The 27,400-nt window shown below is 37.4% G+C and overlaps 1 protein-coding gene across 1 annotated transcript; it reads left to right on the top strand.

The window, feature by feature from the left end:
* Window positions 1-8,656: 8,656 nt before the first annotated feature.
* Window positions 8,657-18,060, top strand: RAD51AP2 (RAD51 associated protein 2). Its single transcript, XM_087777375.1, has 3 exons — window positions 8,657-12,647; window positions 14,832-14,933; window positions 17,942-18,060. Exons 1-3 carry the CDS (start codon window positions 8,657-8,659, stop codon window positions 18,058-18,060), a joined length of 4,212 nt encoding a protein of 1,403 aa, XP_087633501.1.
* Window positions 18,061-27,400: the final 9,340 nt, after the last annotated feature.

The following is a 27,400-nucleotide window of genomic DNA, read 5'->3' as shown; positions in this document are numbered from 1 at the left end:
TTGTGCTAAGCTTCTGGAACAGTAATTTTAGTGATACATCCCAGTTCTTGTCCTGCAAGGAATTTCTCATAGCCTATTTGACACATTCAAAAACGATCTGGAAAAGGGAATGCATAGCAAGGTGACAAAGTTTACTGATGATATTGACTTATTTAGAGTAGTAAAAATAAGAACCACATATGAAGGACTGTAGAAAGACCTTGTGAGATGGGGCAATAAACTGGCAGTTGAAATTCAATTTGGAGTAATGTAAACTGCTGCAGAGGGGGAAAAAACAGTCCTAGCTTCGCATTTAAAATTATGGGCTCTGAAATGACCTTTATTGCAGAGGAGCCAGCTCTTCAACTTATGATAGATGATTCAATGAAAATGCCAGTGATTAGCAGCAGTCAAAAAAACAAGCTGAATGTTAAAAATTAGTAGGAAAGGAGTAAAAAACAAACCAAACAATATTAGTATGCTGCTGCATATATATGTGAAGCACCTGCAACTTGACGACTATATGGACTTCTGATCCCTCATCTTGTGGAGGATATGGTAGAATTAAAAAAGGCTCAGGGAAGGACATCAAGGATGATCAAAGATATGGAATTGCTTCTGTAGTGGGATCAACCAAATACAACTCTTCTTCAATCTGGAAAAATAAATGCCTGATCAGAATGTGATAGAGGTCTGAAAAACATGAATAGTGTGGAAGGCGTATATAGGGATTGAGTGTTCACTGTGTCTTTCAACACAAGAAAGGGAGGCATCAAAGCAGAGCACTGGTTCCAAGTAAATAAAAAGGGATTATTCTTCAAATTATTGAGGTGAAGCTGTGAAATTCTTTGTTCCCAAATTTTGTGGGTGCTAAAAGTTTACGTGGAATTTAAGGGAGACTGGAAGGAAATCTATTGAATATAGAAAAGAAATCCATGGAAATCCTAAATATGTAGACAGTGACCAAACTAGAAATGGTTGCAGACTGAGACTTCTTTGGAGATGCATGTTTTATCCCATTCTTATTCTCTTTTCAACATGCCTGAGCTTTTGGTTGCTGTCAGATAGGATGCTGGGCTGGACCGACCTGAGTATTATCCAATATGGCCACTCTTAAGTTTCTATGAAGAGTCCTTTTCTTTTTCCCTGCTTTATACTACCAATGACTTTATAGAACTGTATCTTGCTCCCCATTAATCATCCCCTTTCTTCAGTTAAAAGTCCCAGTATATTTGTTTTTTTCTCATATGAAGGTTGTTTTATATTGATCATCACTCTTGCTTTTTCTACATTTTCCAGTTCTATTATATCTTTTTTTTTAGGTGGGGTGACCAGAGTACCGCTCACTATTAAAAATTTGGACATACTGTGGATTGTAGAACTATAATATCAGTAGTGTTTTCCCAATAATTTCTTACTTTTTCTCCTTTTTTTTCACTGCTAGTGAATGTTGAATTACTGTTTTCAGAGATTGTCTGCATATTCCCCCATATCTTTTTTCATGAGTAGTAGTAACTTGTAAATACATACTAAATGTACATGTACAGTTAGGGTTATTTTTCTTCTACATATTAGCTCTCATTTATCAATAATGAAATTTATCTATAGTTTTATTACGCAGTCATTTAGTATTGCAGGATGATTCTGGGATTCTTTGCAATCAACTATAACTTTGAGTACCTCCAATAACTGTGATCTGTCTTATGCAGTTTTCCAGGTGATTTATGAGTATGTCGAACAGCATAGTTCCCAGCAGAGGTTTTTCAGAAATAAAAAGAGAACAAATAAAGGCTTTGTCAAGCCCATCAGTTTGTTTTCATATGAAGTTTGATGGCCATAGGTAGAGACTAAATACACACTGCTCAAAAGTGCACTTCAGTTTTTGATTTTCCGCTTCAAAAGGCACTTTCATCTTGCACATTTAATTTTCATCTGTTCTTGCAATGAAAAAGGCATTATAATCTGGATAATTTTAAGAAGTTGGATGGGAAGTGGCTGAACAAGGCTTCCGAATTCCCTTGATAGTAGGATTAGAAGAGTTTATTATTTTCCTGTCTCTGTTATCAAAACGATACATCATGCACTTTGCCGAATACCTCTGTGTGAAAGTTCAGGAATGAAAATCAGCAATCTGCACTGCTTTTATTGCAATAAGACAGCAGAGTACCTATTTTAGTCATTTTTTTTCCTTATACAGGAGTGGAGGTGCAATCGATATAAGGAAAACTATTTTACAAAACTTCTCAGTCGTCCCATGGATATTTTGCACTTTGATTGTATGCTTTGGCAGAATGTTATGTGGGGGAAGGTCACACTTAGCTTTTACACTGTGGACTTCCCAACATAGACCGTACTTCCTGCGAGTTTCTGCAATGAGTTATTACCTCTTAAATGGCTCCGCTTGTCTGAGAAGCTGCCTGAGCAGCTAAGCCCTGCAACTTCTACGATATACCCAGTTAGTAATGGCAGAAGGGGTGCTGTGTTTGTTGTTAACTAGGCTTATTTCCGAAGACATAAAAAACTGCTGATAAGCAGATATGGCTAACACTTAGCTTTACTATGTGACTCTGAAATGTAACTTCTTAGCCGTAAGCAGAATTCAAGAGGAAAGCAGGAAGTGTAGGCATTTTGTATCTTCATGATGTGTTTAAAGAAGAAATCAACATTGAAGAGTTGTTTATTTAAATATAATCTGTTATTCTTCACTAGCTTTTTATCAGAAATAGATACTACTATAAGACTAAGTGAATCACTATGTGTGTTACTCATGTATTACACAAGGTTTAGTTAGTCTGTACATAATAAGCATAGAGACTAAAAGAAGACAGCAATGCTGAAAAAGGGAAGATGGACTGCTTAAAATTTAGTGCTATAACTAGCTTTTCATAGCAAGCACCCCAGAGGCAACGGGGAGTCTCCAACCTTAGAGATAGTCAGAGCTTGACTGAAGCTGATCAAGGACTGAAGTTAGATGCAACTTGAAAGTTGGCTCTGCTCTGGTCCAGATGACCTCCAGAGGTCCTCTCCAACCTAAATTTTTCTATGGCTCTATGAACAAGCCTATATGTTCTATGCAGTATCTTGAGCAAAAGTAAATCAGGCTTAGGGATCATATGGACTGAGTTAATTGCCCTGCTAGCATGAAAAGAAGAACACCGCATTCCAAGTGCCTTTGGATGTGTGCGACCTGAATTCAGCAGCACTGCAGACTTTCAACAAAGAGGTTTTGAACTGTCTGGCAGGCAGATCTATTTTCCCTGCCCTTTATGAAGAAGATGGATAGTGGCAGATAAAATTGGATGTAGATCCTTTCTATCTCTGTGTTTAGTGCTCTGTATACAAAATGCCTTTTTTTCTACTTCTGTTTTGGAATTAAGCTGCAAACAAGGTATTTCAGCTGAAAAATGAGAACATCTTTGGGATTGTACAGGGAGCTAATATAATAGAGAATGATATGATCACAGCAATGGAGTGGTATGATCAAACAGTGTATCAGGCGATAGGAAGAGAATGTGTCCAAAATATCAAGTTCGATAAACAGCAGTTTTTATTCGAAGTGACAGCTGTCAAATGCGTAGGACATGAGGCAGTCAAGCAGTGACTTCATTGCAGCGGACAAAATAAAGGGGTCATAGAGGGGTATGATCACCCTACAAATAAATAGGCCTGGCTTAAGTTCTTAAATGTCTTTTAAGAACGTTCTTTTCATATCCCTCACGATGCAAAAGAATTCCCTTTGAAGGCAACAGGAGAGTCTATTACTAGCAGAAATCAGAGCAGCAAACCATCTTCAAATAATTCAATTTGTCGTTGTGGCAGTCAGGCAGCAGTGACAGACCAGTGCAGGGAGAAGATGGTCTGTGTCAGATACAGTCCCTTCTCCAAGGGTTAAAGAGGGGGCCTTTGTCCTGCACTTCCCTATTACCCTTAGATACAATGCCTTCTGGATCTCTCCCTGTGGATTGTCACACACTTTGTTTCCCTTGTTTTACAGCAGTATTTTTCTTTCAATTTAAGTCTGTATGAGGCTACAAGAGAAAACAATTTGGTTTTTGGAACAGCTTCCTTCTTTTACAAGGTCTACTTTGTGTTGGTCATGAAAGAATTGTCACCATTGATAACTGCAGAAACAAAAAGGAAAATAAAAAATGGAATACAAAAATGGGAGGAAATATAAAAATAATAGCACGTCAAGAAATGCCACTGAGCAGCTAGCAAACTTTTACTAAATAACTTTTCACAGAGACCGTGATTTTTAGGACAGTTTTCTTCTGGGTCCAGCTTTGAAGGACTAACATATTGCTGAATCACTCTAGGACTGTTGCTTGCATGCACACGGAAGCTGACAGTAACATAGGGTACCTCCTATGTGATACTATTTCTTTGTTAATCAGTATGGACACTCTGCTGAGAATATGGAATTAATACATGCAATGCAAACAGAGAGAGATTAGCTTCCTTGTGATTTAAAGTACACTGGATAAAGTTGAAGTTCTGTCTTTATTCTACCAAAGAACATTTAGTAAGCTTAACAGTATTAGTTATTGGAGGCAATATGGATTGCTCTGAAACAGAGAGAAGGACTGAAGTTTTTATTTAAGCTATTTCCAAATGACATCGATAGATAGGAAGTATATGAGTTAGGGCTGCAGACACAGCAGTTGTGATAGAAAGTATAGAAAGTATTTTCACACACCAGCTTTTTTTATGAATACTTTTAATGACGAAGTGATTGTGTGACATGTGACAGTAAGATGACAAAAAAAGGTAATTTGTAAAATACAGTTTTTATAATGTTAATGACCATATAATAATAATTAAATAATTATTTATTTTATTTAATTTATTTCTTCATTAAATATTACATTACATAATATCCTGTTCATAAGATGAGTATCAAAATGAAACTTTTCCTAGTAAAGCAGTAAATTCCCTTTGGAATCTTAATTACAACCTTTGATGAATTAGTGTTACAAAGTAAGCTACTTTTAGAGTGGAAATTTTTAGGATTGCAGTTCATGACAGAAACATGATGGACTACAACAGTCCTTCAGTCTTGAAATTTCACGTTCTAAAAAGGCAGTTTACTTACAATGAATTGTAAGGACAAGGCCACAATCATTAAGCTAGCACAGCTAAATTGAGACAAAGGACTTGAGCCAAATTGCACTGTTTCACTTGACAAATCAAGATTGTCAAATTTTAGTGTCTTACTGATCATATAGAGTAGTGTAATTATTTTTGGTGCTGTCTTTGTTGACATTTAACTTAATTTCTTAATATTTATTCCTGACCTTTCTTTTTCAATATTTTGCAATGTTTTTCTTTTCTAGTTTTCAACAAAAAGGAAAAAAAAAAGACAAATGAGAATGAGAGCTACAAAACCTTTTGTAAAAGTTTTAAATAATGATTTGAAGTGAAGGAATATTTTTGAGATTTGGTTGCTGCATCAGAACCCAAAACTTCTTTGCTGCCTTCATCAAGAAGCCACTCTACAACCTGCTTTGTCAACTTGCAAACATAGTATAATAGTAGTTATGTACCTGGTAAGTGTGATGGAGATGTAACCAATTGACAGAAAGTGAAAGTTTGAAATTATCAAAATTCTTCAACAAAAATGTGTTTGCATCCTATTAAAATATTACTGAACCAAGTAGCGGGGAAAGTAATTATGTCTTTTTTCCACTCCATTAGTAGAAATATGCTATATTCAATTTGTATTATCAGTAAGCAAGTAGTATGAATAAAATTTTTTCATGAGTTGCAAATTGAAATGTGCAGAGCATGCAGGATATGCTTCAGTGGAAGTCTGTCAGCTTATGCTAGGTATCTAAGTTATATACAACAAAGTAAGCCATAGATGTGAAACAGCTGGATGGGGTTTAATAAACAGTCTTGATTTATAGCTGTGTAGATGCAAGAAAAAGCAGTTTTCTTTGCTTTTCTTGTAAAGCTGGTTGTTTTCACTGTTCAAAGACATGAGTAATTTTAAACTGATTCCTATTTACTTGCAACCTACCATGCATACTAAGGGACTTCACACTGACAGGCAACTGGGGGAATATTCTATTCAGAAGACATTAGAAACTGTTGCGAACCCTGCAGCATTTCCACTTCAGACAAATACAATAATTTGTCTTCCAGGAATGCTTCCTAGATGCTTTTCCAATGCAGAGGAGTCGCAAACATGAGTGCCATGGTGAATCTCTCTTACAGACCTCAAAATCCTATTTCTAGTTTACGTTATGACCTTCATTCCATACAGTATGTTAAATATTATAAAATGTGAATGTAATCTAATTTATTTCAGTCAGACTGTTGCTTAAAAGTAGACAGGAGCCGTATCTTGTTAACTAAAGATTGATTCAATTAATACTATTTCTTAAATATTAGAAAGCAGTTATTAGCCAGATTTATTTACAAAAGCAGAAATATTGAAGAGAAAGGTATTTTGAGGCTCAATTTATACAATTTCTGCATGCAATGTTTACTAGCAGGAACAATGGATCCGTTGGGCTTCAGTGGATTTGTTCACTGTAGTATGGATGATAAACCTTAAAAAAAAATATTTGCAGCAACAGGCCCTAAAGATGTTTCTATTTTTATTTCCCATCCTTAACGGTATTAAAGCAGCCCACCGGTTTAGTGCAAACTTTAAAAAATAACCTTTTGGAAATGAAATTTCAGCAGTTGAATAGGAAGCACCTACTTCAAAAGCGTGACATTGTATGAATACTTCTTATTTTTGGAATAAAGTCCTTGGCTGAATCAACGCTTGCCACTGTGAAAAAAAAAGGCAAGGGAAGCAATGTCTGTTCTTCTGCGTGTTAATCAGGGAAGGATTGTGGAAAAGGGCCGCGGACACGAGCATTTGCACATGCAGGATCTCATGCTTTTGGATTTAGGCAATTTAGAAAAACGCATCCAGCTTGTAGAAATAATTGCCGGCAGGTTGCTTGGGTCTAGTCGGTGACCCTCACTGCTAAGGCACCAAAGAAAGGATTTTCCAACCAAACTGCAGTTTCGACAGCGAGGTGCCGCGGCCGGGGCGGGGCGGAGGGATTCTGCCCGCCTCCGCAGGCTCTTCCCGCCTTCAGGCGCCTGGAGCGGCGGAGCGGGCGAGTGGCAGCACCGGAGAGCGGCGGTGGCGGGGCGGCACTGCCGCTGGCTGATCGCCCCGCCAGGTCACCGCCAGGGTCGTGCTCCGCTTCTCCAGGTTTCCAGCTAGAACGGACCTGTGTCCGATGCTCAGAGGGCAGCCGGGGTGCTGGGCAGTCAGAGCCCTGGGAGGAGGCAGCCCTCCGAAGAGGGCGGCTGAGGCGGGGCGGGCAAGTTGGCTGAGGGGGATGCCCTCGCCCCCGAGGGGTGCACCGAGGAAGCACCTCAGGGCGGGATCGGGGGTCTGAGAGAGGAGCGAGCCTGTTGCAGGGAGGGGGAAAACAACCACTGTGGAAGACTAAAAAAAAAAAAAAAGCTTGCAAGCGGTTGTACGAACACCAGGAGGGAGAGACGGTAAAACTTGATTCAAAGAGGAGGGAGGAGGGTGGCTGTCTACCAGAGAGGGAAGCCACCTCAGGGACAGGACAGGGGGGACCTGTCACCTTCAGCAAGGGGGAAACTTCCTCAGGGAGGGGAGAGAGCAGCCTTGTGGAGGGAGGCGAAAAAGCCACAAGCGTGAGGATTCATTCGCTATCTGCATTTCACAGGTATGTCCCGCAATTGCAGAAGTGTTCCTTGCCAAAATGGATTTTCCTGTGTCATTAAAGAAGTAAACCTGTACAATTAGGAATGCTACTTGATTCTTGCCTCATACGGTCCTGGTTAAAAAAATGAATTCTGTTAATTATATACTTCATGAAACGTTTTGGACACCTTCCTGTTGGCTCCTTGAGGCCAGCTCTGCACAGTGACTGGATTGTTCAGAGATACTGGTGAACCAGTCTGCTACAAGTATAATAAATTCCCTCAATCAGTATACCAAATTTCATTTTGCTCAAATTATGTTCCACACACTGGGTAGATCATTTCTTAAATGAAGCTGCTGAGTGCATTTAACTTGAAGAGACATGCACTTAAACATCAGGAGCACCAGCACATTTAACAATCTAGATTTGTGCCTACGACACCACTGTTTATTTGTGTATGAAGATACAGTCTATTACAATGTTTTGTCATACCTGAGGACTTTTGATAAACTTGCCTACAGTTCCACATTACAAATTATCATACAGTGAAGACAAGACTGGCAATTTATTTCAGCTTTTAACAGTTTTAAAGGGTCCACTCCTCTGATTCAGAAGAGATCATCAGTGGGCATTATTTCCTTGATATTTGTTCTCAGTATTCATTTTTGGCAAATGCATGAAAAATGCAATTAATCTCTGTAACTTGTTGACACGGTGAAATCATCACCCATTTTAATTTTGCATATATCAGCAACTTCAGTAACTAACTTCTATCTTAAATTCTAGATCTTGGTTTTAAATGTTGTTCGGTGATCCTGCCTTTATCTCAGGCCTGTAATGTATACAGAACATACGTTGTAACATATATAGATGACAGAATTACTAATTTTGTGTCCTGTACATTTTGGAAATTGTTAAAAGATCAATTATGCCTTTAATATTTCTTTAACTTTCAGGACTGTCTCAGCAATATAGAACTTATTTTTGCGAGCATGGAAAGTACATGTTCTGAAATATTTTTATCTTCATCGTCAGATGAAACTGAATGCTACCTATATCCAAAGCGAATTAAAATAGAAAGTAATCAAAAAAGCATAGAGAAAGAGGAGCAGCAAAAGTTAGAACAAAGTATACATTGTGTGAACAGATACCAAATATCACCTCATGAACCTATATATTTATCAGAAAGACAAAACAGCTGGTCATTAGAAAAGCAAAGTTGTGATACAGCAAGAAAAACTTGTATGAGAGAGTTTATCAATTTTCAAACTTGTAGTAGTGAAAGGTTACTATGTAGAGTATCAGAAAATCAACTGCCTACCAGAAAATACAGTCCTGAAAATGAAAACCAAATTACTGTGGAAGATGACATTTCATTGAATGTACACGGATGGCCTCTCGAAACAGAATTACACGATGCGTGGAATGCTGGTAACACGTGTAAAAATCTACATGTACTAAATCCACCCCAAGTGCAGCAGAACAACAATATAGAAGAAAATAATAGAAGAAATGGTGATAATGAACTCAAACAAAATTCTTCAGTTACACCCTTAAATAGAGACTTGTTTCAGATGGAATTGTTAAGTCGTAAGTCTGTCTCTGATAAAAAGTGGAAACAATACCAGCTTTTGCAAATTCCATTTTTATGTGGTACCAGTTCTGTGTTTTCACACAGAAAACATGAGAAAAATAATTTTCTGAAAAAAGTATGTTCTACTGAAGATAAAGGTTATTCCAGTAGTGATAATGAAACTACTGCAGAAAGAGATAACAAAGAAAAAAATAATTCATCATATATAATTCCAACATTAAAACCTTTTAAAAGTATACAACCACTGGAAATCCCTAATTTTCAACTTCCTAGCATTTCAAATAAAATAAATAGTAAAATGCCATCAACTAACTTGAAGGAAACGGATTGGAAGAATTTTAGAGGCCAGCCATCTTTGATGCAATTTAAACAGATAGATGGTGTGCAAAAAATGTCTGAGACAGGGAAACAAAAATTGCAAAATGATAAAAGCAGTGTAAAAGCTTCAACTGTTTGTTCTGAATTTAAAGAAAAGAATTATGCAACAATTAGCAAACAACAGCACAGTGCTTTGGCAGAAGGACACAAAGTATCTGTAACTTATTTCAGAGGCAACAGCACTGACACTGAATGTAATGAAATACTTGCTGAAAATTATTTCAAAGATAAGATGCTGGAGAATTCAGATAGTGATGATGACCAGAAGTCAAAGATTCACATTTACATTAGCGCTAAAAACATTCAGAATGAGAACTGTATCAACTATAATGATCTTTTGAAGAGAATGGGGAGGAAAAGCAGTAATGAAAACGCGGCAACATTTCATATACAGACAAGTATTCCAGTAATAACAGAGGCATTAGAGAAAAATAAGTTAGACATACACTGTAGTGTGCATAATTCCAACAGTGATATTTGTTTGTACGAAACAGAATCAAAACTCTCTACAAAAGAAATACTTGATTTCAAAAGATATTTAACGAAAAACATTATACTTGAAACTAATTGTCCTCGCATTATTGTGCAGAATTTTCCAGATAAGAAAGTGAGTTGCAATATATTTAGGGGAAAGGAAATGTTCAAATTAAAGTTTTCATTTCAAAACACGTTGTTTGGATGGGTCAGGACATGGACTGAATCTTTATATAAAGATATGCCCACGTGTCAGTGTGACAGTCTTACACATTGGTTTCATTTTCGTGAAACATTAAACGAGCAGTGTGATGCTCAAGAGTTAGTAAAGAGCAATATAAATGGGAACCACAACAATAAAATATGCATTTTTTTGCTGGCTATTATTTCAAAGAATCTGAAGGTGCAACTACTGAAGACAATTCTTGCTTCCTTTTTCAGTAGCACAAAGACTTTATTGGCAACTGAAGGGCAGTCTATGCGAGTGGAGGAACATCCTTTATGTGGCAGAAAGCAAGATCAGTTAAACTCATGTGCAGATAATACTTCCGGGCAAAACACAGAATTTCATAAAAAAAAGGAAACTTATCCAGGCTTTGTAAGTTCTAAATTTGTGGAAAGCATTGGTTTTGAATTATGTAATGAATGGCAGAGAAGACATTTTTCTAGATCTTTAGCTGAAGAAGAGTCTGCTTTTCTAAAAAGAAGAACCCTCTTTCATAACCTAAAAAGTGGATTATGTAAGGGAAGACACGTCAGAAAGCACCACCTCTTATGCAGAGGGAGTGAAGGGTTTAGCACCTATTTGAGGTCAGTCAGTCACAAAAACGGTATGAAAAAGCAAATTTTAGTTGCTAAATGCCTAATCTCACTGCAGGGCACTTCTGATTGTTCTTCACTAGACAAGATGTATTGCTGCAATATCACAAAAATACAGTATCTGAAAGGAGCAAATCTCAGATTTTGGACTTACTTTCCTGCCCATTCACAACTGAAATTTGAAAAGGTAAATAGTAAATGTACAAATCAGGAAATATCAGTAACTACAGCACAGCAGCAGAAGAAACCAAGTAAAATGTTTAATAGTTCTTTTCATGGAGAAAGATTTAAAATTTTCCCTTTTGTTTTATGTGAAAATAAGAAACAGGAAACAACCGGATGTAGAAATGACATAATGTCTATAAATGAAGAAACAAATGAAGTCACATATAAAATGAAAAAATATTTGGGTATTTCTAGTTATATAAATGCTAATAATAAAGAATGTGTTAAGTCAAAAAATTTGCAAATAAACTCTCATAATTTTGTTTCTAAAAAATCTTTCCCTATTTTTGACACATATGAAAAAATTCCCCTTACTACTGATTCTGAAGACTGTGACCAGATCCCAGTTGTAAACCAAGACACTTCTGTCAAAAAAAAGTTGTCTGAAGAAAATGCAATCACTAGTTCAAAAGAGGTTCATAATTTGCCTGCTAAATCATATGATGCCTTAATTCTACCTGAGCAGTCAAAAACAACTATGGAAAAATCTAATTCTCTCTTGTTACAAGATAGCCAAACAAATGAACCTGAACATTGCAAAAAAATAGATACATATAGCCCACATTTAGCAAATAAAAAAGAAAAAGTGGAAGACCGAAATACTTATTTCAATTTTGAAAATTTATTTCCTAGTTCCTCAAATGTCACTTTGCCATTAGGTAGCAACTCTTTTGTCAATAAAGATAGAGTAGTAAGTGAAGATGAACACTTCAGGAGCTCCTCAAGTGCAGACAAACAAAAACAAAGTGAAAAAATTCATGCCCTACAATATCCATCCGCAGGAAGTCCTACTATGACAGATACATACTTGCAATTACAGGCTAAAGAAACAGTGCCACTTTCTTTACAAGGGCATACACCGATAAGTCAGGCAGTCAGTTTAGAGCCAGCAACTTTGAAACAACATCTTGAATATGTAAAAGAACAGGAAGAGATAAGTGATGAACAAATGCGTGTAACTAATGAAAGTCAATGTGAGACTGTAATGAATGACTTGATTATGTCATATTCAGAAGATGAATCTAAAACATTCATTGCTACAGAAGAGAAATTAAAAATGCATTTATCCATAATGAACAATGGATGTCTTGAAGATGCAAAAGATAAGTATTTACCTTTAGAAAATAAAATCACATATGAATTTGAACTGAAGAGAAAATTTGATTTAGTGCTAGAAGAGCTACATATGTTTCATGAAATTAGCAAGGGAAATGAAAACAATTTATCTAGTTTGGAAACAAACTCACACAACAATTATTGTGAATTAAATAATTCTGAGGGGATAGATGAAAATGTGACAAGTGTTTCTCAAAAGAAAATATGTACTTCTTCTCCAATCCGTGGTACTACAGAAGGGCAAAACATAACTGACGGTAATGGAAGTTCATTAAATGAAAAGATAACAAATGAAAATGAAGACCAAAACGTATCTAAGGAATATTGTATTTCAAGACTGTCAAGTGAAGAATTGCTGCATTCACCTACTGCAGAAGGTAAGCACATGGAATTATTGGCTATTATGTTAATAAGCAAATTTAATTTTTAGGCAATATTTGGTTTGTTTTAAAGGTGTGTTTCTCAACTCAAATAATTCTATAACAATAACTGAGTTTTCATTGAATTGTACAAGGTTTGTCGGAAAAAGGTACTTGCCTATGAGTAGCCAAATGCAAAAAACCTACACGACTACTGCTACTTGCACACTGTGCTGTAGCAGTTGTAGCTCAGAATTCAGTCAGTCAGTCAAACCTGTCTTAATGCAAATTCCGTTACAAATTATTTCTTTTTTCTTGGATTTCATCATAAGCCGTAAAATCCCTAAAGGAGTAAAAAACTCAATAAGATACACATTTACAAAAAGAAAAGGCTCAATGAAAACATTATACAATATTCACAAAGGAGACAACTGTTTCCTTGCAACTGATGTCATAGAATCATAGAATCATCAAATGGAAGGGACCTTTAAAGGTCATCTAGTCCAACCCCCCTGCAATGAGCAGGGGCATCTTCAACTAGGTCAGGTTGCTCAGAGCCCCGTCCAACCTGACCTTAAATGTTTTCAGGGATGTGTACTACTGAAAACTTTCGTAGTGTCATGAAAATCAACTTCATCTTTTCAAAATGGATTTTACATAATATTCAGAAGGCTGTATTAATGAGGAGTCAAATAGTAAAAAAAATTCTTTTGGAGTTAGGTGATCAGTGGCAACTGTTAAATCTCTCTGGTTTGTTTAAGACCTGTAAGTGAACACAACAGCTAGTCTTGCAACATATACATGTTTTTGCATCTGACATGGATACTAACGTCTTCTATTTAAAGAACACTAGTTTGGCAAAAATAGGCAGTTTAACACAAGTTCATGCAATAGATTAATAAAGATACATATGAGTATGTTCATGAGTGGTAGGCACTACTCATCATGTGTGATACTTGCATATTTCTCTAAAGTGTGTGCTAGTTATCTGTCCTCAGTAGTTAATTCTGGGCCATAGATCCCAAACAGGTGAAGGCAGTTTGCTGCACTAAGGATCTTAAGCTCAGAAAATGGCAGTAGGTTTCTAAACATATTCTGCACTTAATCTTTCTTATGGCATTGCCCTAATCAGTTCTTGCCTAGTTCATTGCTTGTATAGCATCCTATTTTGAAGGACCTAACTTTTTCCATCCACCATAAAAGGAGCATGTGTACCTCACTCATGGTTCTGGCTTCCAGGCCAGTCAGTCACAAAATTTAGGCAGTACTAAAGTTATGTTTGTTTAAAGTTTAGATGCTGCCTTTTTTTAATCTTATTTTTTCTTGAAGAAACCAAATCCCTATTTCAAACAATATGTGGGAGATCTTCTTTGTAAACTCTAACACTCCTACCTCATTTGCCTCAGAATCAAGGGATACTTAATGAGTAAGGGAAGGACACTAAGAAGAAAACCAGGTGAACTGTACCTTCTTTTACAAATAGCTCCTACGTGATAAATAAATTATTCAGCCACTTTTCAAACAGCATGTTTATCAGATTTTGTACCCAAAATTCAGTTTGCAGAAGTGACGAGTTCTCACAGCTGCAAATAAAATCAATAAGAGATATGCTTTGGTCATATTTGGTAAATGCTCTGATAAAAATGCAGCCATCTCAAATTTGACATCTAAAATCAATTTCTCAGGGACACAGCTCTAAATTTATAAAGTGAAGATTGCAGGGGTTTTGTGAAGGTAATTAGTGTTTGTGAAGCAATTAGGAAAGCGTCACAGAAAAGCCCTGGAGGGAATTCTGTTTAGTATTTTAACAGTGTAATGTCCTGGAAGTTACACCTGAATGCCTTGCCTCAGAGAACAAAAACCTAACTAGATACTGGATAAATTGCGCACTAAGTGATCACTTTTCTGCCTAAGTCTGGAATAAGAAGATCCAAGTGGAGAAAATGATATGTCATCAGAGGATTAAAGACTGCATCATTGCATCTATGCAAAGGAGAACTTCATGAGGTGTATAGACAGCTTTTGACAAGCCTCTGAGAGTGCGACTTTGTAGCTTCATTAATATTTCCCATAACATGCACATATATGTTCTACTGACATCAACAAGAACCACAAATTAATAACTAGATGAAACAAACTTAGTTACCTGTTTATAGAAATTAGTTAAAATCTTAAATGTTGTATTTATGGTTCTCTTTTAAGGCTATTTTGATGCAGCTTATAAAAAAACATACACATGGGACCCAGCTTTTTTTCCCTGCACACTACTTAAGGAACAAAACTATAATATACAGAAAGAGGGAGGTAAGAGTAATATTATTCTGTTATTTCTACCACAAATGCCAGTGCTAATAAATTTATTTCTCAAACATTTGTATTTGTTTCTTCCCTTTTTAGCTTTCTCTCTATAGCAATCACATTTTGTTTAATTGTAGGTTACTAGAAAGCTGCCCTATCTTTGGCTGGGGTCACAGAGCAAGTCACGCAGATGAGCCTTTTTGTTCTTTGGATAGAAGAAAAGAACTCTAACAATGTGGGGTTTCCTTTTTTGCTTGTTCTGGAACAAACATCTTTGGGCCTCCTATCATTGTGATACAGCCAAGATGTACTACAAGGAGAACATGATTTGATATATTTTTCTTGGAAGAGCTGTAGTTTTGGACACATTGTGGAAGGAAATTCAGAAGGATATTGCCAATCGATCTGTTAGGATTTCAAAAAGCATGCTTTTGCATTTTTTCCAACACTTGGAAACATTTAGTAAAACAAGGCTATTACTTTATTCTGAAATGAAATGCTAAAACATTGTAAGGAAAAAGCTATAGATAACTTCTGTTTCACTAAGTCAAATCACGTACAGATATTTTCACTTTTATTCCCCGTTGCACCTCTTAAAACTGATGCACACTTTGCTGTTCTCAGAACTCAGAAAGCTGTTTCCTTCATTCAGGCCATTCTGTGAAACAATGAGACTGAAAATCTTGAACATTTAAAGATGATCTCTGGTGTTCTTTTCAGCTGTTTTTTAGTGAAGATATGTCATCTTTTGATAATATTTCATATACCAAACTCAAAATGTTACAAAGAATACCGCTCTGCTTTTTTACTGTTTATCACTGCTCTATAAGGTGTTGGTTTTGGTTTTTATTTTGTGGCAGGTGGATTCTAGTTTCTGACTTTTGTAGTAGGTGTTGTTATTGCTTAGGGAAAATTCAAATTCCGGAATACTGTATTGCGCATAACAGCACAAGGTGGTTGATATTAACATCATTAACATCTTCTTCTTGGAAGTTTTGTTCAGATGGCATTGAAGCATGCTAGATGGAACATTGTAGCTCCTGCAGAAGATCAGAAGACGACTGAACGTGGATCATCTTCCCTTTCTTCTTTCACTGTTGTTTTGGTCCATGGGGCCAAGGGCAAAGAAAACCAGACATTTTCTTCATTGCCGTTAGCAGTAACTGTTCCCTTTACATTGCTTCCTAGTCTTTTTTAAGTTCCCATCTGAGCTTCTCCAGAAATGTTTGTAAGGAAAGCTTAGCAATGAGTGATTCCTTTTTTCCCCATGATTGCTGAGAAATCATGCATATTTCTAGGGCAATGGCAGATTTCTAAGGCATTCTATACCTTATTTCCAGAGGTTTGGCAGAATCAACAGGCACCTAACATACTTCCAGTAGAAGAAGCTGAAAAAATGTAATGTTCCCCTCATCATCATTCTCAGTTGACAGTAAACAGAGAACTGCTGAGTATCTTCTTTCCTTGAGGAGGTACATTGCTTCTGTGCTGTAATCTATGGTTGGCAGAGACAGTTCTCTTCCATTTACACTGAACATTGCCTTAGAGATTATTCTGAAGCAAGGACTATATCTATTGTTGTCAGGGGGAATACGATATTTACTGTACTGATAGAAGCTAATGTCAGAAGTTTTGCTGATGTGTGGCCATCTCCCTCTGTTTTTTTCGGTAGGATTCTGAGCCATCACATGTGCTCTTACATGATTTGGCTTGGTTATGTGTCTTGGATATGATCACTCTGTTTCTGCTATGGAATCCAAGCCTGTTAATTTAGCCAATTTAGTTGCCAAAACTCTGTGGCTTAATCCAGCATATTGCTCCCATAGAAGATTAGGAGGTACAGGTTTTATACTTGCTGGTATCAATGAGTTCTTTGTTTTACATCCCACTGTTTGGTCATATGAAGTGACTGTTGCCTCAGAAACTGACTGTTTTGGAAAGGAGATGCCTGGGTGGGACAAGAAGATTTATACTTCAGCAGTTTTACAATTCAGCGTGACTAACTACCATGATTTACTGGCTACATATAAACCCGTAAGACTTGTTTGACTTTTAGTGGATGCAGTTCCTCTTCCAGCTGACTCTTATGAGTCTTATAAAAGACATAGGAACCTTACTATCTCTCCATTGAATGGAGATTTGGGGTTTTTGTCATCCCATCATTTCAAATTCTTGTGAAAGGCTTAGAGAATTTTTTTTCTCCCTTTAGTAGGATTCCAGCTGAGTGGCTAAGGCTCTGATGGGCTCACTATTTGATGTCCTAGCTAAATGCTCAGTGCTTCACCGTTTTATAGAACAATGGAAAAAAGAACTAGAAAGGATCTTGAGAAACGTGACACCTTCTTGTGTCGTTATTACTTCTTCCAATGACTCATTGTCCTAATTTCTATAGTTTATAAGGTCATGGTCTTCCCCAGTGAGTATATTATTTTATGCAAAACAGAACAGCTTCTAAAGGATGGCTGAATCATGCTCCAGATTGCTAGATGGTGTATACCTTACCTAATAGACTATGGAGCAGAAAATCCACATCCTGCTCTCCTACTTCCTGTAAAATGAGTGGTGCGAGACAAGGCATTATGATTATTGTCACCAGTAGAGTGATGCCCGGCTCTGTAATTTGGATTTGTACATCTAAACACCTGAGACTAGTGGAAAATATTAAAGCATGCTCCTCTCAGCATGTACTCTCTGTCCCGGGATGGTAACTGGTGTCAAAGTATATGCCTTTGCCAGTCTGTTAGGAAAGTTAGGTAATGTTAGGTCGAGGATCCTTCTAATGAGAAGGGATCTACATGTGACCCAGCTGTTACCATTTCAATTTCAACCCAAAAGAATATCATCTTAGATGCTCTACAGCTGCACAAAATGGAGATGGGACAGGATGTAGTGAAGGACTGAGAAGCTGCAATTAATGTTCATCTAATTTCCATATCTTGGCAATACGTAATTCTGGTGTATATCATATGTAATTCTGGATACTTTCACTTTTTATTTCCTTTTTTTTAATATAGGATACTTTCCGTCACGTGAAGTTGTAAGAGTGCAGCCTCTTAAAACATGCAAGGGCCCCATCAGGATTGGGCTGTCAAAAAAAGCTCGGCCCAAACAGCTTCATCCGTATCTGAAATAACGTACTGGATTCTTTTGCCAGTCTTCAAATGGAATCACTCTGCCCTAAAACTGTTGAAATGTTTTAATGTTAATTTCTTTTGTTGATAGTTTGATCTTTGTGATCTATGGGTTTTTTTAGATATTAATATTGCAGTATTTGCTAGTGATTTATTTAGGAATACTCCTGTGAATATTTAATAGCAAAGGGATTTATAATGAATGTTTACTAGTAGGAGTTTTAATGAAGAGATGAGCCCCTTTTAAAGTTTATGTAATATTAATAAAATTTGACATGTATTTCTTATCTATTAAAATATACAGTGGAAATTTTCTGTCATACTCAGACATTCCTAGAATTCTCTGTGTGTGTTTATATAGTTTTAAAAGCTCAATTAGTATTTTTAAAGGGATTTGTTTACAAATGTTTAGAGAGGTGTGGAAGAGAATTTCAGGAAGTTAAATTTAGATTACTAAATAGGAAGGTTACGTTTTAGGCTTCAGAGTTTCCTCTGATGTACTTTCAGTTCCATGGACTTGTCCCATTAGGCAAAGAAAACTCTTGAATTTCAGTGCAGAACTGGGAAGGAGGAAAAGTATAAATGTTACAGACAGAATGTCTTATTCTGAGGGTACTGATTCTGTTGCATATAACATGGAGGCAAAATACTGGTACATAAATTCTGGAGCCTGTGTATCTCAAAAAATGGGGAAACTTGGGCTGATCTGAAGCATACAGATATTGGTTAGGGACATCTGTTAATAATTGTTAATATACTGATATCTGTGTTATCATCTAATAAAGAATAGTGACAGTTTCAACTGAATAAGAGCACAGCAAGAAACAAACATGGGTGAAGTCTGAAAAAAAAATCACTGCAGTGTCAGAACAAGAGCAATCCAATAACAGATACCAAGAAGAAAGCTTTTAACCCTCTGTATGCGATTGCACAAAGCTTTTTAGAAAGAGCATATTTTACATTGCAGGGGAGGAGAATTTCAGTATAACAAGCATTACAGAATAGTGACGGAATGATGATAAACCCCAGCACAAATAATACTACTTGGCTGCAGCTGACACAAGGAAAGCTGAGCAAACTGAATTGGTAGGGAAATACATCTATAGGTAAATTATACTATAGAATCTATAACAACAGTGCAAAAATTAAGTCACTACACAGTTGAATCTATTTAGCAGCAACCTTCAGAATATGTCATATATAATAGTAAATATATCAGTATGCTTATCCTGTAGGAGCCTAAATAAGAAAAGGACATTCAGTACACAATGTTGAGAGAAATCAATGAGACAATAAAATCTAAGAAAGTGGTTATAATTTGCTTTATAATTTCTATTATTCTCACATGAAATAGCAAAAATGTTGGATGACCGTTTGTTTCTGGTTCTAAAACATGGGTTTCTAAACTTATCTGTGGACCATAGGTTGTCCAAAAGGTGTAGTAAGTGCTGTGCACCTGGTTAGTAAGTAAAACTTACTAACTTTCCATTAAAAATTTGATGATGCAAGTGTAAGGCAGTCCATGCTAATGGAAAGCATATTTCTGGAGGTCACAGGACAAGAAATGATCCTTCCTTTACCAGTAGACCTATTCTATGTAAAAGTTTAGAAGGGCTAAGCAAATGAGCAACTAGAAAACAAATTCAGAAGCAGTTCAGAAGCAGCTCCTAAGGCAGGGCCATTAGTCAGTTCCCTTGGGAACGTGCAAATGAGCCTGAGGAGTCCAGTCAGGCAGCTGGGCAGACTTTGTAACACCTTCACCATCACAGCAGACATCTCTGTCTCAGAGGGGGTAACTTGGCATTACAGGCCAGGGTAACAGTGTGGAAGAGCTTGTGGACTTGTGGTTCGTAGCAACCCCTAAGTGACAACTGAGCATCGCGACTTTGTGTTCCTCATACTTCATTTTGGCCCTTGTAAGTGCGAGGTCTTTAGATTTTATCAACTGTGAATAGACGGTAAAGGGATGCTCATTTCTCAGTGCTCTGTAAGAAGTATCAGCTTAAGTTTCTCTGGATCCCAGTAAGTAGCAACTGATCAAAATTCTTTAGCTAAGCGTTCTTTATTGTGTACCCAGCGCAGAGCAAGGAGAGCTGGTCTACAGGTATCTGACTGTCCTCCCTGGAGTTTTGTCCTCACAGTTGGGCAAAGAGTTTCTTGAGTGCTGCCCAACGTGAATTAGCTTTCAGGAATGATGTCTTACCAATAGCTTCTCTAGCTCAGATTTGTAAATGTTGATGTTTACAATAGGAGGATTTCTTACAATTTGGGAGTGATGCTTTTGTGTTTACAACACATTCTCTGATCTCTTTGGGAAGGCCTCTGTCTGTGTCATTCCCTGTCCTAGACCTCTAGAGGGAAAAGATATCTTTACTCCACAGAGCCATTTTCCCGTATCCTCCTCCTGTGTTGGCCTGTGATCATGAATGAAACTTGGGAATACAATGAAAACATTGCATTTATAGTAATTGTGGGGCACCGCTGATACCTGTGGCTTGGAAATATGCATAGCATTTCTGTCCTAGCACAACCGGGCACTCCCAGTGTTCAGAGCATGGTGATACTGGGTGTCAACCACCTAAAAAAAGCCACTAACCACAGAACTTTACAGATCAGCTCAAGGATGACAACCAGATCACGTGTGTCTGCCACCAGCTTCCACACCACAGACTGATCAGAGTTCGTAAAGTCCAGGGTTCAAGGCTTTAAATATCTAGGATGGCGGCCTCATAACTCCAATTCTTTGTTATTAGCATCCAGCATGGAGTCATGAAAATGGCCATCGTCATTCTGAAATCAGTTACATCAATAAAGGTTGTGAAGTCATGTATGGAGCTGATGTGACCCCACCAAAGGGTACTTGTAATGATCGTTCACATAGCTAATTCTGAAACTAAAGAATACACGGTTCCTTGAAATACCTAGGTAATTTTGTTCTGCCTTATACTAAACTTTGGGATGCCTGGAAACTCAGATTATACTAAAATCTGCAGGAATCGATCCCAGGGAAAGATTCCATTAAATTACATCATCATTGCTTATCCAGCAAATCATACTTCCACTGCAGAACTTTGCTGTCTAGTAAAAAGATAAGAGACAGAGTCTCATACAAGACAGGGAATATCTTTAAAATATCCAAGTTAGGTGGTAACTGGCTATATTATATACAATTTTTAGAATTCAGAAACATGCTTGTTTTTAAATCAATGAACTCACCTGTTTTTAAAAAGCATCTCTTTATATGATACTTTTATATGAAAATACTACAATGCTCTTGTGAGCAGAATACACAGGTAAACAGGACACTTTTTCAGGACAAGAGACAAAGTCTTAATTCACTGAATTTATGCTCATTGGCAAACTTCCTGTGTTTAATGGTGCAAAGTTTGTGCAAGACTGTCCCAAAATATCCTGGAAAATATACTGGAAATACAAAATCATATTCTCAAACTTAAAAAATACCCAACCACAAAAAACCAGACAATCAATCAAGTAAAAGAACTAAAAACAGACCATGCAGGCAAGTAGAAAGGGTAGTCCAGCTGAGACATTATGTAAACGTTATGCTTCACTGATTATTCAGCTGGAGATAGCTGCTAAGGACATGCCCTCATCTTAAACCACAGAGGAGGGGTTGGCACTGGGAGCACTCGCCTGGCCTTCTGCCAGCTGTGGCTTCCCCAGCCACTGTCAACTGGAAAGGCTCAGGTACCTTGTTATACTGGAGAGAAGCACATGAGCGTTCAGCTGTGTAAATCAGCGATATAAATTGGCTTTGTTCCGCTGACTTTCGAAGCTGTGCAGGTATACGCCAAGCAAAGATCCCGCCATATGTCTTTGCATATTTTATTGAAGCAATGTGTATAGATTTTGAATTTTTTCATTGCAGACACAGTATCTGGTGATATTTTTTGAATTATCTAAGCTTAGTAATGCTGACTTGTCATGGTTTAACCCCAGCCAGCGACTAAGCACCACACAGCCACTCACTCACTCCCCTCTGGTGGGATGGAGGAGAGAATCAGAAGAGTAAAGGTGAGAAAACTCATGGGTTGAGGTAAAGACGGTTTAATCGGTAAAAAAAAGCCACACACACAAGCAAAGCAAAACAAGGAATTCATTCACTACTTCCACCGGCAGGCAGGTGTTCAGCCATCTCCAGGAAAGCAGGGCTCCATCACGCATAATGGTTACTTTGGGAAGACAAATGCCATCACTCCAAATGTCCTTGGTTTCCTTCTTCTTCCCCCAGCTTATATACTGAGCATGACGTCCTATGGTGCGGGATATCCCTTTGGTCAGTTGGGGTCAGCTGTCCCAGCTGTGTCCTCTCCCAGCTCCTTGTGCACCCCCAGCCTACTCGCTGGTGGGGTGGGGTGAGAGGTAGAAAGGCCTTGACTCTGTGTAAGCACTGCTCAGCAGTAATGAAAACATCCTTGTGTTATCAACACTGTTTTCAGCATAAATCCAAAACATAGCCCCATACTAGCTACTGTGAAGAAAATTAACTCTACTCCAGCCAAAACCAGCACATGACTAGCAGATGTTAAGTGCCATTATACTTTAATAATTATGCAGAAAAGCTTAAATAGAATTTCTGAATCATTTTTTATCAGCTGCTAGAACAATAGATATAGCTATGGCTTATTTAATACAAAAGGGTTCAATTATAGCCTACTGAAAGCCTTGAATTCTGTTATATGTACCAATACATGTGATTTTTTAATAAATGTGTCTTCTTTGTCTGCCTTTTGAATGACTGGATGCAAAGCTAACACTGCTCCTGTCAGCGTATTTTGGATAAATGTGGGCGATTAATAAGTGAACAAGTGCAAGATTGTTAAAATCCAGCTTAATAACAGCACCTGTATAGTAGAAGTATGGCTATTGTCTCTTTCAGGGAATTGAATTTAAAAACAGGTGATGAAGCTTTGTTACTCCTTCTACTCTTGGAAGAGAGTTTTGAAACAAGAATAGATGACAAACTTTTGAAGGAAGTCATTGGAGAAAGGGCTGGAATGACTGCATATAATAAAAGGTTCTTCATTCAGTAGGATGGTGCCAGGGCATTTTGTGAATATACGTTACCAAGAAGCTTCATGTGATTAACGATGAGCTCAACTTCTGCTCTTACAATTCACATCCAGTTTTGATCTTAATGCTCTGCTCCCAACACGGGCATCCCACCATGTTATTTCCACACACCACTGGAGAACGTACCTGCCATTGTCCCCTAGCCAAGCCGCTGAGGTCTCTTTACCTGCTGTGTTCCTGCTGAGCCATTGGTAGAACATTTCTAGACAGTGTCAGGTAAACTCAAAATACGTTTTAAAAATACCTGGGAAAATAAAAGTTAATTTTGTTCAAAATTATCTCTGTTAAGTATGATTCAGGTGAAAATGGAAATAAGGACACTGGTTCCAACATTTGTCTGTTGATGGTCTGGGTAACAGATGAAAGGCTGACAGCTGTCTGTATGAAAAACAGCAATTTAACATTTACAAGTTATGATCAATTTCATAAGCAAAATTAGTTCATCATGATTTGATAAGGTAACCAAAGTGAATAGTCAGTCATCTTACAAAGTATATGCTACCATTTGATATTTGATCTGAGTCAATGCTGCGCTAGAAGAGACTAAGTGTTGATAGCTAAAAAGAAGTGTATGATGTTCCATTTTGTTATTTAACATCTTCCCCTCGCAAGCCCCTTGAATTATCGAAATATTTTTAGCCAGGAGTCATAATGAAAATTCAATACAAATTATATTCAGTGTATGCACTAAGATGCCTAGACTAACTCTCTGTTAAAACACTCTATGTCAAAGCTTAAATATGCAAAAATATGCAAAACTTACCAAAGAAATGTGAAAAATAAGTGCATCAGCATGGATATATGTATGTATATGCACATGTATAACCTACCATGTTTTAAAGTATAATCGAAATGTATTCTCATTAACAATGACATTTTGGAGCCTCTAATGCAACATATTGGCAATGATATATTTCACAATTTTGAATACAGGTTATGGCTACACATGGAGAGATGGAAAACGGATTGAATTGGCTTGGGAAACCCCAGTCAATACAGTAAGGTAGGCTCTAAGGTGACCTGAGTTGCCTTTGGAACAGAACTGTCTCTCTCCATTGATTAGTGAGGAAACTTAGGAAAAGCTCGTGTCAGAGTCAGTGTTTTCAATGGACTGCAAGAGCTGAAAAATCTTTTTTATTTATTATTTGTAGCTAAGGGTGAAATAGATAGCTGGTTAAAGTGTTTTCCAGCATTGAAATTCTGTTATTTGTATTCCAACAGCATCCAGGACCTCTGGTCACAAACTCACTGTTTACTGCAAACTCTTGCAACAAAGATTTAATTCCTGTTCCAAAGATCTTACAATTCATTTTCTCAGTCTGTCAATGTACCTTTAATTTATTTATTGGTTATTACTGTGACATTTAATGAAGGCAAAATAAAAAAAAATCTTTTCAAAGAGAGCAATCTTTGATTTACTTTTACACTATAAATAAAAGAATCTTTTCAATTTTAAAATAATTTTGTTTATTTGGAAGAGAATGTTGATGGATGCATGAGTGAAGGGATGGGTTATACATATGCAGCAGGCAGGGAGCTGACCATGGAAAAGGTAACATCCTATAGATTAGTCTGAAGATGGATCTGGAGTTTTATTCTTCTCATCCAGTCCAAACAATCCCAGTCTTTCTGGAGCAGTCTTTTCCTTGAGAAAACAACCAATGTTTTATGTGCCATTGGACCCAGCTCCGTGTGCCCCTTACCGTATGTGTCAACCCATTCTTCTTTCCACCTCATTTTCTTCCCTCTCCATAGCTGCTTTTCTCACGGAATTCACTGAGGTTCTGGCAGCACAGTGGAAAGCAACCAGAGCTGGACTTTCCTACGATCGGCCTAGCTACAGCAAAACTTACCTGCTTGGGCTTGCCAAAGTTCACCTGTTATATGCTTGTACCTCAGAAGTACGCCATAACTGACCAGTTGTGGTGAACTGCTGGTCTTGTCCACCATTTTCACTTTGGGAGAGGTTCCTTGGGAATGGATGGGTGCTGAATTGTCTCGGTATGGCTCTCTGACCACATTTCTGTAAGCCTACGTTAACACTGGCAGTTCCGAGTTGCCCAGCTTTGGAATGGTTAGCAGGAATGGTTATAAGAAAACAGTAGTGTTTGAAATCTTCAGTTTCCAGGAACCTATGGAGTGTGATGGTCAAGGGAACTTGAACATGGTCTTGATTTTGGAGCCAGTACCATAAGAATAGTGCCAGGAGAATTAAAACTATAACTCTTCTTTTGTCTCCTATGAAATACGTATTTGTGGATAATCCTATGCTCATTTTTTGTGTATCTTTCTATTTTACATGTATATTTTATTATTTGTTTTTTAAAAACCCTGTCATTAGCAATATATCTGTACAAAAGCTTTCAGAATGGGGGAAAGCCGCAGAAAAAATGTTTTGACACATTTTCAGAAGAGGATCTTTTTTAAAAGATGATGAAGGCTTGAATTATGCTTGTATACTACACTATACTACTCTTCTTTTATCCCATGTATTTAGTATGTTATTTCTTGAAAATAATTATAGGGTACAAAGAATGGAGGTATGAGAAATAAGTATAGTTAATACTGAAAAAAAAATACAAGACTGTTCACAAAACTGAAGACACAGCGTAGGACGTGTTCATCCTTGTGAAAATTCTTCCTTTGTAAGTGTTGCCAAGGTCAATGTCAGCTTGAATTCTTTAATGCATACTGTAAGTGCTAGCTGTGCAGATTAGATCTGCCCAGAGCTATTCTTATTTGTTCATCCAGCTTTTAAAAATACATGTTTGTGCTCCTATTTATTAAAAAAATTTCCATTAAAAAATTCAGCAGTCCAAGCTTGTATCAAGTCTTTCATTATACTCATTCTCCACCTACTTTTCATTTTGCCCCAGGAATATGTACAAACAAGTTTCCAGCTGCACACTGCTGAATGCATTTTCACATTCAATAACAAAGGAATAATATATTTCCTGCATTTCCCAGATAAGTTAATGAAATTAGATTTTATAGGGAATAAAAATAGTTCCATGTTAGGACTTATTATGGGAATCTTAGCGTTTACTAAAATGCTGAACTAATAATACTGAACATGGAATTGTATTTGTAATTGCCTTTATTTCTAGAATGAATCGTTACCTGCATGAACTACGTCATTAGTGGCACAAAATAATCTGAAGTGCAGCAATATTTCATGCTGTCCCACTTATCCTATTAAGGCTCCTATTTTTCTGAAGTTTCCGAGTAAAGACAGGGGGAAAAAAGAGAGAGAAATAAGTCCTTTTTTTGACATCCTTTTTTTATTGTTAGGTCAAATGTGAGGTGGTTTGGCTATTGCCAGATCTTCTTAGGGCCAAGTCTTGTAGTACTTTTTTGCACCAACCTATTTTTCTCTGGCAAAGAAAACATTGGAAAAAATTCTAATTCAGCCTGATTCCTAGGTATGGTCCTTAAGGATTCCTTGAGATACTTGTCTATAGGACAGGGATGTATGTGATACTTCCTGGGCAACCACAGGCAGGAGTAGTAGGAGTCTGTCAGTCTTTGCACCTAATATCTACATACACAGTCATTTACAGCTGTGCCCTTGACAGTTGTTTCCAAAGAGCTCAGGAATATCTCTGTAACGGCAGGTGGACACTTTTGGACAATACTGTCCAATACAAACCTGTGAGAAATACTAACATCTCATTCAGGATAGTCCAACGATGTGATCAGAGATTTTCTGTCATCGTCAATTTTTCTGGACTACCAAATGCACTCGCTGTGTTTCAAGGAGGTAATACTGGACTTCCCAATTTGATAACAATTGATATTGTTTCATTGGCACTGAGCCATCTGACATTTGAGGAGGTGGCGACCTTACAAATATCCCTCTTGATTCCCATGTTGCCATGCAACTCTCTGTCTCCTGGCTTTACAGTTCTGAAGAAAACTGTGTTTTTTAAACTATTTTCCTCTGCCTCTTGCTCACTCATCTATCATTGCCGTGCTTCCTGCTGCTGATGCTGGGCTGCTAATGGCTTCTCAAGCCGACCCTGCCATAGCCCGTTGACATGGCTAGGCTGTCTATTGTGGTACTGACTTTGTATCCATGGCAAGACGCTGCGTCTGTTGTTGCCATGCTTGTCCCACTCTGTACTGTGGCAGTTCTTACTGTGCACCTGTGAGTTACTGACAATTTATGGCATGCTGGTTCCTTATAAGAAGGGTGATCTCTCTTAAGACTGTGCAGTAGGTTATTTTTTGTTCAGTGGCTGAGCCAAA

Source organism: Nipponia nippon, unplaced genomic scaffold (assembly GCF_047370975.1).
Source record: "Nipponia nippon isolate SJK-2023a ecotype South Korea unplaced genomic scaffold, ASM4737097v1 scaffold_4, whole genome shotgun sequence".
Taxonomy (NCBI): Eukaryota; Metazoa; Chordata; class Aves; order Pelecaniformes; family Threskiornithidae; genus Nipponia; species Nipponia nippon.
This window is presented reverse-complemented; position numbering and strand designations above follow the sequence as displayed.

Excerpts from the sequence above, each read along its gene's own strand:
- RAD51AP2 (XM_087777375.1), top strand. The coding sequence starts at position 8,657 with ATGGAAAGTACATGTTCTGAAATATTTTTATCTTCATCGTCAGATGAA. Across the intron at positions 12,648-14,831 it reads GCATTCACCTACTGCAGAAG|GCTATTTTGATGCAGCTTAT; the intron begins GTAAGCACATGG and ends TTCTCTTTTAAG. Across the intron at positions 14,934-17,941 it reads TAATATACAGAAAGAGGGAG|GATACTTTCCGTCACGTGAA; the intron begins GTAAGAGTAATA and ends TTTTTAATATAG.